The sequence below is a fragment of the Exserohilum turcica genome (assembly GCF_000359705.1).
Source record: "Exserohilum turcica Et28A unplaced genomic scaffold SETTUscaffold_5, whole genome shotgun sequence".
Taxonomy (NCBI): Eukaryota; Fungi; Ascomycota; class Dothideomycetes; order Pleosporales; family Pleosporaceae; genus Exserohilum; species Exserohilum turcicum.
In genome coordinates this window covers 909,019-923,832 of record NW_007360266.1, presented here as the reverse complement: position 1 = coordinate 923,832, position 14,814 = coordinate 909,019, and the positions used below count along the sequence as shown (strand labels likewise).

At 44.9% G+C, this 14,814-nt stretch overlaps 1 protein-coding gene across 1 annotated transcript; it reads right to left on the bottom strand.

Moving 5' to 3' along the window:
* Positions 1 to 6,585: 6,585 nt before the first annotated feature.
* On the bottom strand, positions 6,586 to 8,203 carry SETTUDRAFT_164684 (uncharacterized protein). Its single transcript, XM_008030817.1, has one exon. It carries the CDS (start codon positions 8,089 to 8,091, stop codon positions 6,832 to 6,834), a length of 1,260 nt encoding a protein of 419 aa, XP_008029008.1. The 5' UTR covers positions 8,092 to 8,203; the 3' UTR covers positions 6,586 to 6,831.
* Positions 8,204 to 14,814: the final 6,611 nt, after the last annotated feature.

Sequence of the window (14,814 nt, the reverse complement as noted above, 5' to 3'; positions counted from 1 at the left end):
AGCTGTTACACAATAAGATGAAGGAGTACAATATACAGCCCTCTTACATCTTTAATATAGATGAAAAGGGCTTCTTACTTAGAATCCTTAGAAGGTCTAAAAGGATCTTTAGTAAGAGGCAATATAAAAGAGGAGGAGTTGTTTTAAGCCTACAAGATGGCTCTAGAGAGTGGATTACAGTCCTAGCCTGTATCTGCTCAGATGGTACACCTCTTTCTCCATCTCTCATCTTTCAGTCAGATGCTAGAGCTCTAAAATCAGCCTAGGTAGAGGCTATTAATCCAAACAAGCACTCAGTCTTTATTACCTCATCGCCCTCTAGATAGACTAACAATAATATAGGCCTAGCTTGGCTTAAAGAGGTCTTTAAAAGAGAGACTGCACGCTACGCTCGAACTAGGTACTAGTTACTCATTGTTAATGGCTACTCATCTCATGTAACCATGGATTTTCTAGATTATTATAACAGCCATAGGATTCTAGTTGCTGTATATCCTCCTCATTCAACCTATAGGCTTCAGCCTCTTAACGTTAGGATGTTTGGGCCTCTAGCGTCAGCCTACTCAAAGGAGTTGTTAAACTTCCTCTATTGAAGCCATGGAATCCTTCCTCTAGCAAAAGGAGACTTCTTTAAGCTCTTTTAGAGGGCTTAGGGTACAGCTTTTAGAAAGGAGACTATTATAAGCTCCTTTAAGGCAACTAGCATTAACCCACTAAATGCTAAGGTTATTCTCCAAAAGTTCCAACAAGAGGCCTCTAGTTCAGATGAAAGCTCTTCTTCTGTCCTTAGTGGAGATGATTAGCTCAAAATTAAGTCTATTATACACCGGGAGGTGAAGGATTTTAATAATAAGGAGGTAAAAAAGCTTCGCCAAAGCCTCTATCACCTCTCAGCTTAAAATAGTATACTTAAAGGAGAAAACTAGGGCTTAAGGGAGGCTCTAAAGGTCAAAAAGAGACACCAAAAGAAGAGCTACACGCTTCAACTCAATAGGCCTGAGGAGTACTATGGAGGAGCTGTCTTTTGGTCTCCTAAGAAGGTTCGCCAAGCCAAGGAGGATGAGATGGAACGACAACAAGAACAACAGCAATTACAACTCTAGAAAGCTGAGAGATCTGAGTTAAGGAGACAAGCTCAATTGTACAAGCTTCAAATAGCCTAGGAGAAGCGTGTTGAGAGAGAGAGGCTCAAGGAGGTGAGAGAGAAGGAGAGAGCCGCCAAGGTGGCTCAAAAGGAGGCTCAAAAGGCAGCCTGGGAGGCTGAAAAAGCTATACAATTATCCCAAAGGGGTAAGCGCAAAGCCTCATAAGGCTCCTCTCAAAAGCAGAAGCGTTAGAAACGTGTTGTTGTTAATTCATCTCATGTACAAGCTAAGGTAGCTGCACTAGCCGTCCTAACTTAGACCACCTGCTACAGCCGCACTACTAAGCTACTAAGTAGATACAAGTAGCCTATTATAATCGCAATGCTATAATTACTACAACACCATAAAATCTCGTAATAATAGCGACTATAGGTGGCTGTACAGCCTCATCTTTTGCAATAGGTTTTTTGGTGGGGTGGGTCATTGCGCGTCCTAGGTCATTGCGCGTCCATGCAGGTTAAGAGTTCACGAATCATACGCTAGCAACAGATTTGGTCTAGTGTCGACGTGTTCCCGCGGCACTCTTACCGTGACCTTCTCGAAGAAGATAAGATAGTGATGAAAGCTAAGCGGTGAAAGTGATTTGCTTAGCATGATGTAGGATGTCAGTCTACGTGAGGGTGTCTTGGCCTTTTGAGGCGTACTACTCACATTTCACATTAAGCTGGACTATTATTGAGAACATGTCAGGGGAATGTTAGTACGAGATCACGCTCTCATTCTACAGGGTTTATTTCAACATCGTCCAGCACATGGACATACCATCGTTGCAGAAGCATTGAAGTTGCGGTGCAAGTAAAAGTACAATCTATGTTGCTTTCCTCCATGCTTACTCCGTCTATGAGTCCTAAAAGAAATCAGATGGAACTGTAACGAAATCTTCCCCGTTTACACATGCACTGAGTTGCATTACAAGATCCTTTGCGGCTACCTGGCCGTTCTTTTCTGCAAACTCGCAGGCTCTGCGGATTTGTTTCCCACCGTCTGACGTGATATCCACATCTCGGTGGAAGAGCCAAAGTAGCATGTCTATTCGCCCATGTTCTGCCGCAAATTCGAATGCAGTTTTGCCAACGTATTTGCTCCCAGGAGCATTGACGCTTGCCCCACGGTCAAGAAGCATTTCCGCAATGCGAACGGAACCTGTTTTGGCGGCCACCTGGAGAGCGGTAGCCCCCTCCCATATGCACGGTGGGGCGTTGACATCGACCCCCTCATCTAGGAGGTATTGAACAATTTCAATATGACCCATCTCGATAGCTAACTGCAGTGAGGTGTGCGTGATGCCAAGGGTTGCACTGAACCTCAAGTCCGCCCCAGCTCTATGCAGAAGTTGTACCATAGCGAGATTGCCAGTTGATATTGCAATCAAAATAGGATTCAATCTGCCTTTACGGGGACGTTCTGTCGCTACTGCAACTGTACTGTCAGGGTCGCCACCTGATCGCAGTAAGATGGACACGATCTCGACATTACCTGTGACGATTCCTTCTCCAAGTAGAGAAAGAAAGAACTTTGGAAAGCAAGCTTCTTCATTAACAGTGAATGTTGCATTATTCAAAGCGGCCTGACCTGCGAGCATATTTACTATGGTCACATTGTTGTCCTTGATCGCTTGGCGCAGAGCGGGGACAACAAAAGTCTGATCGCCATTAGGATACCGGTGGCGAAATGAGGTCATGATGGCCTCAACAATCTTGAATGACTTGTGTATAGCGGCCTGAAGTGCAATTGGATCATTCGGATCTGCACCACGAGTGAGCAGCTCATAAGCAAATTCCTCGTTACCGCAATTGATAGCTTCTGTCAAAAGAGAAGCCTGGGTCACAGGAGGCCTCGTGCAAACATTCGCACCGTTATCAAGGAGCAGTTGAAATATATGACGATCACCACGCCGTATAGCTTCCTGAAGGGGTGAGTTTTTTGGTCTCGCAACGGACGACAATCCCAAAGCAGATGGACGAAACCAATACGAATCGACTTTAGCTCCAGCTTTTATAAGCAGTTCCAACATAGACTTGCTCCCCCAATGCACAGCAAGGTAGACGAGGCCTTTCACTTCATTGATACAGACCCCTGTGTCAAGGAACCGCTGAACCAGCCGGGCGTTGTGTGTCAGAAGAGCGGCCGCAACGCTGGAACAGTTTGGCCGAACTCCATACAACATGAGAAACTCGACAATTTCGTCATAGCCTCCCATTACAGCGATCTCAATCAAGTTGTAGGATGTGGCAGCGCTCACAGGATATCTGGACATGCACATTTCAACCAACTTTTGCATGATTTCCTTGTTCCCTGTTTCAGCAGCCGCATAGACAGCTGCCATGAATTTTTCGCTAGACGGAAATGCGTGCATGATAGTCTGCTCTTCAAACAGAGCAATCATTTCTTGACGACCCCATCTAATAGCTTCAGCAAACGGTGTCGTTCTGTAAATCCGAAGAGCGTAGTATGCGGATATTTCGGGGTCTTCAACTGTATGAGGGCTTCGGGGAAAACGGATCCCTGATGAATTCATGTGATAGTATTTATGAATACCCACATCCAGTCGGATATATAGCTTGACCAGGTCCAAATGGTTTCCTTGGATTGCCATACACAAACTATTCGAATTGGGAGAAAGCCCTGCATCCAATAGATAGTTGACCAAGCTAAGGTTGCCTTGATAGGAAGCGGTTTCCAAAGCAACCGAGAGACTTTCCTTAACTCTTTCTGAATGTTCAGATACAGGAACGTCTCCAAGCATTTTACGGATCATAGCAATGGTCTTCTCAGGTTGAGAGAGCAATGCAGCTTTCTCAAGAACTATCCCCATACCGGGAATGGCTGCTCCAGTGTCGAGACGAGGAGGGTTGGAATGATTTATATAGAAATCAACAAGGAGCCCGTTTTCCCAGAACTGGGCAAGTGACAGCTCAGATACTGACATATAAGCCCCAGAATCCAAGAGACATTGGAAGATACCGGAAACAGTTGGTGGGAATTTGGTCTTTACCTCATTATCCTTGTGTTTGGATTCGAGAAGTAGTCCGATAGGTCCGAGCAGGCGATTTCCGGGGAGGCACCAGTTGGGATCAGCATGTCGATTTAGTAAGACTTTTACAATCTCCAGACATCGGAACTTGCATGCCAAACCGAGAGGTGTATATGATTCACCCCCAAACCGGCACTGAACCAAGTTGATATCCAGGCCTCTTTTTACAAGTATCTCTACTAGGCTTGGTATATTAGACTTGATAGCGATAGTCAAAATACTTTGCTGCAGTGCTGCTGCATAGGGATGTGGCAGTGCGTCCAAGATGTCCTCCATTTGGGCGGTCGAAAATTGCCTTACTTGCTCGAAGATGGTATCAAAGGCCGCATAGTCGGAGCCAGCAAAGTTGTTCATCAGAAGGTAGAGTATTTGCTTCAATATAACGATATCCACGGATGCCTTCTGAACTTCTTGGCTGGGTTCGCTCGGGAGTAAATGCTTGGTGTTGTGGATTGATGCAAGAATGTTTCCTCGGTTGCTCCTTAACAAAGCTTTGAATTCGCGGAAGAGCGGCCTATTGAGGTTTTCGAATAAGGAGATGGTGTTCCGAGGAATGGAGTTTGTCTCGAGCCTCGATGGGTGTGAGAGCATCGCACGGGCGATATCGTAGTAATCACTAGATGGAGGTGGTGGGTTCGATGTGATTGAGAACCACTCAGCTGTAGCGAAATCGTGATTGAGTGTGTTGCCGAAGACGGGTAGATTTGAGTGTATTGACAACGATCTGTTGTGGCAAACGTTGATATCGTTTGGTTGGGCGGGCCCGGAATTTGATGCTAGACTCCAACAGATCTCAGAGCTGCGCTGATAGCCTGAGAGAAATTCATTGGTTAGATCTTCAAAATAGGTTTCCTGGACTCCGGGACTCAGGATTTCCTCCTCCGCTTCTTGATTCAGCCGGATTTCAACACCGACTGGTAGTTCTGTTCTTGCACAGCACTCTCTGTGCGCATTGCAACTCTTGTATCGAGAGGTTTCCTTCTTGACTTTCTCATCGGAGATTCTTGTGCCGTAAGCATATACGTGTCTAGCGTTCCCATTTTCATCCTGACTCTTGATCATATGCCCAATGGTATGCCAGGTTTCGCGAGTCAATTTCTTCTTGAAGCCCCAGCGTAGAAACTGAGATTCGTACTGTGGTTTGCTTCATACGCGTTTGGTGAGCCTAAGAATGCCTTCCACGAGTGCCGGAGCATTACCTTGCGAAGAAACCCTTCTGCTTCATAAGCTCGATAACGCCGTTCTCGCCCATCAGACTCTTGTTCTCGGACATGTACAGCCGTTTGATCGTCTCTTTGCGATCATGCCATTCGGCCTGAGATATCCTAGGGTGGTTGATTTTCGGCATATTCAATTATTAATTTGGAAAGCTTGTAATTGGAAGAGATTGACAATTGATGACCGGCAATTCCGATATGGAAGCAACCAATTTATGAATACAGACCAAAGCCAAGAATCCCAAAAGCGGGATTTGAAGAAGCAGAATCTGGAATAAGCCAGAGAGACAGAATTCAGAAAAAAGATTTGGGAAATCCAGAATCTGGAAACTAGGGGCAGCCATCAGCTGAACATTTACCAGGCTGTCGGAGGGTCACAAGGCTGAGCCGTCTTCGCTTCACCGGTCTCCTCCGCCTCACTAATTGATTCGACAGATAGACCCTTGTATGCTTTAGCTGACAGCGTGATATATGCAACACACTACATGTAGTCACCGCACGAGCTAAGCTGGAGCAGTTGTACAACCAGATTCTGGAAATGGCCTATCTGCAGGTTGTGGTGCAGACCTCGTTTAGCCAGGAACGGCACCTTATCTCCACGTCATTACCGGTGCATTGTCAAGAAGATCCTATTGGGCGACAAAAATACGTTAGCCCCTGCTGGAGGGCCTGATTTTCAGATTCTGGAATTGAGATGCCTAGCGCCCGGGTAGGCAAAGTGGAAGGCTGCTTCCGAGCTTCCCGTAATCTGGAATGTCTCTAATCGCCTATTCCTCTTCTGATTCTCGAGAAATGGGATACCAAAGAACATCAGATTCTGGAAGTACTGCGCCTTAGGCAATGCTTTCATCACTCGCCCTGAAGATGCGGCGACGACGACCAGATTCTGGATACCAGATAGGTATGTAAAACATCTCTTTGCTGCCCATTCCGCAACGACCACTACAGACATTACAAATTCCCAATTCTTAAAAAGGCATTTGAACTCTTTCTTTCTACATAATATACCCAATCTCCCCAAATCACAAAGTACAGCATCATGTCCGGCTGGACCCTCGAAGCGCGTATTGGCCTCATCACTCTGCTGGTAAATCTTGCAGTCCCTGCATTCGCTCTGCTTGCCCGGCTAGCATGGAGAAAGTGGTATCTTGGACACAACAGTACTGTTCCATCTTCATGGTATTTTTAGCAGTCAGCTAAACAAGTTTAGACAATGCACAATCATTACTTCCGCACTACCAACAAGCTATTCCAACATCTTCACCGCGCCAGCATCCAACTCTGTTGACGAGAACATGGACGCTTCAGACACATGTCCAAGTGTACCAAGGACACCCCATAATAATACAGCATTAGGCGGGCGGTGAGATATTGCATTGATTATAAGCGGCATGTGCTTTGCATTAGATGTGAACGACATGTACTTCCATTAGCATTATCTCTTGCCCACAAAGCGGTCCTTGTCCGCCAATACACCCCTTGCCATTTCCAACTGTTCGTCAGTCTGCACAACCAGTGTCTTAAATCTAGCGCTGCCTGCACTTATGTCCGTGACCACATCCTCAATCGGAGCTTCATTCTTCTTCTCGTCAATCGCAAAGCCTAAGCATTTGACTCCCTGCACAACGGCCTGCCTCAGCTTTCCACCCTTCTCGCCAATCCCTCCTGCGAATACAAGAGCATCAACCTCTCCGTCGAGCTTTGTAAAGTAAGGAGCAACGTAGTTGAGAATGCGATCAACGAAAATGTTGAAAGCAAGCTTGTCTTCATGGCGATCCGAGGAGCTGATTTTGCCAAAATCGGTAGTCCCGGTCAGACTCTTCCAACCACTCTGCTTGTTCAAGATCTCCTCGGCTTGCGTAATGTGCAGCTTTCCACTGGAGCTGTGCGATGGCTTCCCCGCGCTGTGCGTGTAGTGGAACATTAGCGATGGGTCGATTGAACCCGAACGCGTAGCGCCTGGTAGGCCAGCGAGAGGAGTAAGGCCCATTGTAGTGTCGAGCGATTTCCCTCCTCTAATGCAGCATGCAGATGCGCCGGAGCCAAGATGCAGTGCAATGATGTTGAGCTGATCGGCCGGTTTCTTGAGATGCTCTGTTACAGCATTGACGATGAATGAGTAGCTGATGCCATGGAACCCGTACTTTCGTAGCTTGTTCTTCTGCGCCACCTCTTGGTCAATTGGGTACGTGCATACGTAATCGGGCAGTGTGCTGTGGAATGACGAATCAAAGTAGGCAATGTTCTTAGCATGCGGCAAGGCTTCTGCTACTGCCCGAACAATGGTAAGGGCCGGGGCATTGTGAAGTGGCGCCAAATCAGAGAGCTCTTCGATGTGATGGTACGTTTCCTGGTCAATGACTTGGCTTCTGGGGTAGTCACCGCCATGTACAACGCGATGACACGTAAATCGAATATCGTCGGTATGATTCAATTCTGGGAGGCCTTTGTCATTCGTCAAGTGCTCAAGAATGTATCGGAACCCGTCTTCCTGTGATTCGACATTCTCCAGCTCTTTTCCTTTGATCTTTTCATCGCCACGTTCATATTTCAGCTTGGCAGGAGGCGCAGTCAGGCCTTCGACTGTCGCTTCAGCCAGCTGTACTGGGACCATGGACTCATTCTCAGGCGTCTTGTACACGGATATTTTGACGCTTGACGATCCCGCATTGATTGAGAGGATAATTTCCGGCATGCTTGCTAAGACCGACTCCAGTGGCTCTTTGAGGTATGTGGTGATTCCTGAGGGTCTCAGATATGACGTCAGTCAAAAAGAAATCAGAAGTCTGAAGGAGCTGGGTAGTTTCAGCAAAACAAAGTATTTGTTTGTGATTCAGCAGGGAATTAATGGTTTCGGGCGCTGGCATGTAACGAGGTGTCGTGACACTAGCTCACGCGTGAGTGTCAAGATCGAATGATCGGAAATTGCGGAGCTTCAGGCCACTAATTTCTTTTCCCACCAAAACCTGCATGGTTCCAGGCTCCGTCATATGTGCGTTAGTTTTTTTATGTCTCCGCTAACCGGATCCATCTATTGCTGCATATGGTGAGGCGCGATGCCACGTGCTGGGCCGGTAATGGTGAAAGTGGTGGCGTGACGTCATTGCGATATCGACTTGGGCCTGACTAATTGCTGCGAACGGTTGAACCATGCTCGGTTATACTATTGGAGGACGTAGTAATTGTCTTGCATAAGTTTTCATGTATAAGATAAAAATAGTGTTTGTTAGCGATTACGGTAGCTTACCGAAGATCAGACGACTTGGAGACTGACCCTTTTCAACCTTAGCACCATCCACACATCTCCTCTAGCCCCCTACCCTAATAATCCGAAAATCAAAACCCTTCAATCGTGTATATACAATAACTAGGCCTTAAGCCTTGCTAGAATTCACTTTCTAGGCTATATTGCATCCCTCTTATACTAACATACTCCACATCCCACCTATCCAGCATAGCTATAAAAAAGAAGAGCAACAGTAACCTCCTATTACACACAAAGAAACACAGCTTACCTTGACAAGCCTAGCAATACCATTCTCGGTCCCTATACTTTGCAAGTATCCCACTTCCTACACCGTGCTACATCCCCATATATGAACTCTACCTAGTATCCCCTAACATGCAGCATCCCAAACCAAGGAATAAACAATAAAAATCCCTCTATGAACCAATCCTATGTTTTACCTCCCTCGGCACTTCTACAGCACCCCACGCCACACAACTTAACCTAAACGTGCAGTAACATCCAACATATAATCTAGACCTCCTTCTGTCAGATAAGTGGCAGAATCCGGGTGTAACTGAGCACCCGGATTCTGTGATCCGGGCCGATTAGAACCAAGCGCCAAGGTCTACCCCTAGGCAGGGCTAATACTCAGCCGCCTACCTAATACAAAAAGCAATAGCGATAGCGCTTATAAGGCAGCGCGCTAACGCGCCGCTAGAGATAGAGATAGAGCAATTAATACAATCAGTTTCTACTATTAAGTTAATTACAGTCCTTTATCACAGTGATCTAAATCAATCCTTAATTAGAAAAACCCTTATAGTCTGACAATTAAGAGTCTCACTGCCTCTACCAACCTAAAACTATCTTAACTAATTAATTAAATCCGCAATAGTGCCGCTACTAAGCTAATTAACATAAACGCCTAATCTACTCCAATTAACGCGATAGTTATCCTACGCAACAGAAACGACTACTGCACCTGGTATAACCAGCTACAAGCCTAATGCGAAGCCTATAAAGTATAGGCCCAAGTCAACCCAGACTCAATCATTACACCACTAGTGGAGCCAACCCAGCCAATGCTCCCTAATATCTCCAAGTATACACCTTCATCAGCGCTAGGAGAAGGAGGAGTGCCAGCTTAACTATCTAATCTATCCTCATCAGGGCAGAGAGCCTATAAGAACAATCTTAAAGTCTACAAGCTTCAAATAGAGAGCTATAAGCTAAAATACGCTGCATACAAGACCAAGTTAGCCAGCCTACAGCACATAGTAGTGCTAATTCAGTCCACTATGGCGCCATATCTCCAGCGCACCTGCTGTCTACCCAGCGAACCACTCAAACAGTGGGTTAAGAACCTAAAGCTAGAGGCTAGGATTGCATCAAAGTTTAAGCAGAAACAAGCTCGTACAAGATACTATAATACTCTTAAGCCTCCACGTTCAGTGAACGTCTAGGATCTCTAGCTCACTAAATACAGCCAAGCCGCATCAGAAGCCAAGATGCTAAAAGTACTAGAGGTATCCTAGATTAATATCATAGCTGCAGACTTTACGTTAGCAGTAAACAAGATAGCCTCTATCTAGGCAGCAACCTTCCAAGCTACTAGAAAGGATTAACCTAGCTTAAGCTAGAAGGACATAATAAGACGGTTTCGAGAATATATAACACTAAATCACCCAGTCACAAGAGGTAGAAGCCAGAAGGCAGCCTTTGTAATGGAGGAATCGTCATACCTCGCTAGTAATTACCGATCTACCCAGCTAGAAGGGGACGCCCAGCAGGCTACTATGGGGAACTCTCAGAGTCGTAAGCGGGGTAGACCCTAGTATTAACGTACAGCTGTGGATGACCAGGATCCCTCACCCAGCTCTATAAATTATCAAAGTCATGGTGGACTAGCAAGCACCAGAGCCAGATCACCGTCTCCAGGAAGCACTAGGCTCATGCCAGGTAAACTGGCAAGCACCGGAGCTAGATCACCGTCTCTAGGAAGCACCAGAGCTCGTAAAATCTCTGCTCCCTGTCCCGCGTGCGACGGGAGCCACCCACTTTACCAGTGCTTCTACTTAGATCAGAAGAAGGCACCTAGTTGGTGGAAGCCGAATCAGATTATTCGGGAATCAATTAAGCTTAGAAAAGCAAATGACTTAGAATTTCAGAGTCTCCTAAGAGCCCAAAGTCGGCCAAGGACAAGAACTCCAGCTATTAAGCAATCTCAAACCCCTATACCAAACTTAACTAATAACTGACTATTTAGACGACAGATCTCAGAGATTAATGCCAGTTTCTCCGCGATATCTATATTAGATCACCACAAATATCCATTAAGAAACTCCTTTATCTTTAACTTAGGATCAACATGTCATATCACAAATAGCCCTAGTCAGATCTATAACTATCGTCCACCAATCTAAGGAGACTTTATATAGGCAGGCAATAGCCAGATATAGATCAGAGGATATAGGTCAATCATACTCTAGCTGAAGCACAACCAGACACTAGTGAAACTCGTGCTCCACAATGTAGCAATCTGCCTAGATATCCTCTACAATATCGTCTCCTTCAGAGTACTAAGAAAGCAAGGAATCTAGTAGGACACCCAATCAAACCCCACAGCAATCAGGCGATTAGACGGATCAACTATCTGCGAGCTGGCAGAGCTATATAGGCAATAGGTGCTGGAGCACTAGCTGGCTGGATTAGTAGATAGAGTAGCCCTACACGCGCACACCCACACGTCCCGAACGCGTTAGCGACCTAAACAGGCGCCTGCTCTCCTCTAGCATAAGAGACTAGGACACCTAAGGCCAGCAGCGATTAAGCACCTAGTCTAGCAAGCTAAGGGGGTGTAGATTAAGAGAATAACAATAGTGCAGTGCAACGCGTGTGGGAGAGCAAAAATCCGCCAATAGATCAGTCGCGCTCTAAGAACAAATAATTAGAAGCATAGTAAGAGGCTAACTATCAATTTCTATACCTATAAGAAATAGTCCTACAATAAGGAGTTATCACAGCTATTAATCACAGACAAGCACTCACAACTCTAGTGGGACTTCTATCTCACAGACAATTAGACAGCCAAATCAATTATCTAAATACTCTTAAACTTCCTTACTTTCCTCTAAAATTAATACAATATCACGCCTAAAGTCGTTAAAATAGACAACAAAATCGCGATTATTAAGCCTAAAGTGATACGCTAGCTCCAAGCCTAAGGTATCGCTGTTAAGCCTTTAGCACTAAACACTTAAGCACAAAACAGTAGCGCTAAACGCTTAAGGGGTGTGAATAAAGAGAAGGCGCGTGTAATGCGGTTAGACGCAAATCTACTATAGGAACTCTAGCTAGAAGTCACACAAGCCGCAGTATACCTATACAATCGAACGCTAAACTACGTTAATTAGTGGAAGACACCCTATAAAGTCTTCTTCACCTATGCATCCTAGACTAGTAGGATAGTTACACTAAAGAAGCCTAGACTAGCTTACCTTAAGGCATATGGGTGCAAGGCGTTCGCAATAACTAACAATACTCACTGCGGCAAATCAAGGCTATAGAGACTTGATCCCAAAGCTTAGATTGGCTATCTAGTTAGCTACCAGGCGTCGACAATCTATCGAATTTAGATCCCATCTCTTGCTAAAGTTATTAGCACTAGAGATGTAATCTTTAACGAAGATACAATATTTAATAGGAAAGTTAAAGATCTAATAGACAGCCTTATGCACAGCACTCTATTAGAGATTGCAGCATACGTCTAGACTATTAAGCTCCCACCACTAATCCTAGACACTAGGACGGAGTCGTTTCATAAAGACGACACTATCAATATAACAGAAGAGATCGACGAATTAGAAGATCCACCAGGCTACTACATAGGAAGAAAGATTCAGGAGCACTATCCAACGCCTCCAGTCACTCCACCACCAGCAGCGCTACTAGCTCAGCTCATGAGTGGAGAAGCAGCAGGTGCGCCCAAAATCCAATCGTCAAGAACAGTCCCTAAGCCACCAACAGCTAGATTAAATCTAGACGAGCATCCAATAGGCGAGCTGTTCAAAGAAGCCTAACGCGCTTATCTAGACAGCCACAAGATCACCAACTTATAGGTAGAAGTACTACATAAAGCAGTTAAGGCAAGTGGACATTAGATCCTAGACTGCATGTGGGTATTTACCTACAAATTCAATCAAGAAAGCTAGTTTCTTAAGTGCAAGGCACGACTAGTAGTTAGGGGCGATTAGTAGCGGAATATTACCTCTTAAGACACCTACGCTGCTACCCTAGCTAGACGATCCTTTTGTCTATTTATGGCTATTGCTGCTAAATATAACCTTAAAGTTAAGTAGTTTAACGTCACTAACGCGTTCGTGCACGCCTGACTTAATAGAGAAGTGTACATGCGTATGCCCTATAGATATTAGAAGCTAAGTACTATACTTAAGCTCTAAAAGGCACTCTATAGGCTGCGGATATTGCCAGCGTTATAGCAACAAGACTTTATAGCGACGCTCACTAAGCTTAGGTTTTAGACTATACCCTATGAGCCATGCTGTATAATTAAGGACAGCACTCTAGTCTTCTTCTATGTAGATGATTTCAATATTGCCTATCGCCAAAACCAGCTACACCAGGCTACTATATTAGTAGAAGATCTCAAAAGGACTTACTCAATGACTGGTGGGGACGATATTCAGTGGTTTCTTGGGATCGAAGTGAGGAGAGATCGAGAAAATTGACTTATCCACCTATCCTAAAGTGCTTACTGCGAGAAGATTAGCCAACTAGCTAAGGATTGGACTGTCTAACATAATACACCAATAGGCAGTGCTAAGCTAAAGCTACAAGACAGGCTAGCTACTCTACTAGAAATTAACAAATATCAACGCAAGATTAGATCCCTACTCTACGCAGCTATTAATACTCGGCCAGATATTGCTTTTGCAACGTTCTATCTAGCTAGGTTTCTCTCTAATCCTAGCCAAGAACACTAGAGGGCTGTAGATTGAGTGTTACTCTACCTCAAAGAGACTAAGCACCTAGCGCTGCAGCTAAGATTAGGCAATTCTATGCAAGTAGCTAGTAACGCCTTATTTGCTAACAATACGCTAGATCGCAAAAGCTCCTAAGGCTACACAATTAAGCTATTTAGCGGACTAATCGCCTAGCGAGCTAGCAAGTAAGATACCGTCACTACGTCCACTACTAAAGCCAAGCTTCTAGCTCTATCCTAAGTAGCTAAGGAAGCCATTTTTGTATCAAGACTAATCAAAGAACTTAAGATTAACTTGCTAGATTAGATTAAAATCTAGTGCAATAACTAGCAAACTATCTAGCTAGTTACTTAGGAAATATCAAGACTCTAAACTAAGCTTCAACACGTGGATATCCACAACCACTAGCTAAGACAAGAAGTCGCTAGTGGACGGATTAAAGTCACTTACACCTAATTATTAGATATAACAGCAGACAGACTCACTAAAGCTCTCCTAGTAAACTAGTAGCAGCGATTTCTAACTTAACTAGGGCTAACAAAAAGCCAGACTTAAGACGCAACTCAAAAAGTGGCTCTACTCGAGATCTAGGATCAAATTAAGCGTCTAGCGATCTAACTAACTAATAGTCCAGCTTACAATCCTAATTAGCTCTAAGCTAAGGGGGTGTGTTAGATAAGTGGCAGAATCTAGGTGTAACTAAGCACCCGGATTCTGTAATCTAGGCCGATTAGAACCAAGCGCCAAGGTCTACCCCTAGGCAGGGCTAATACTCAGCCGCCTACCTAATACAAAAAGCAATAGCGATAGCGCTTATAAGGCGGCGCGCTAACGCGCCGCTAGAGACAGAGATAGAGCAATCAATACAATTAGTTTCTACTATCAAGTTGATCACAGTGTTACACGGGGTTCGACTATACTTAGCTAGGACTCGATCCGGGTTAGGGCGAGTCAGCGGGTTCGTGGTAAGCCGTGTGATTGCCGAGTAATTCAGGTGGAAAAGAGTTATGGATGTTTAACCAATAGTAAAGACAATCAATTCTATAGTAAGATAGAATAACAAAGTACTAATCTTGTTAAGTAAAGAACTTGTAAGAGAGTACAGTATAATAAGTTGACCACAACGAGTGTAATAATGAAATCCAACACATTCTTATACCCATCGTGTTCTGTCCTGATGCTCCCT

Coding starts and splice junctions, on each gene's coding strand:
- SETTUDRAFT_164684 (XM_008030817.1), bottom strand. CDS start 8,091: ATGCCGGAAATTATCCTCTCAATCAATGCGGGATCGTCAAGCGTCAAA.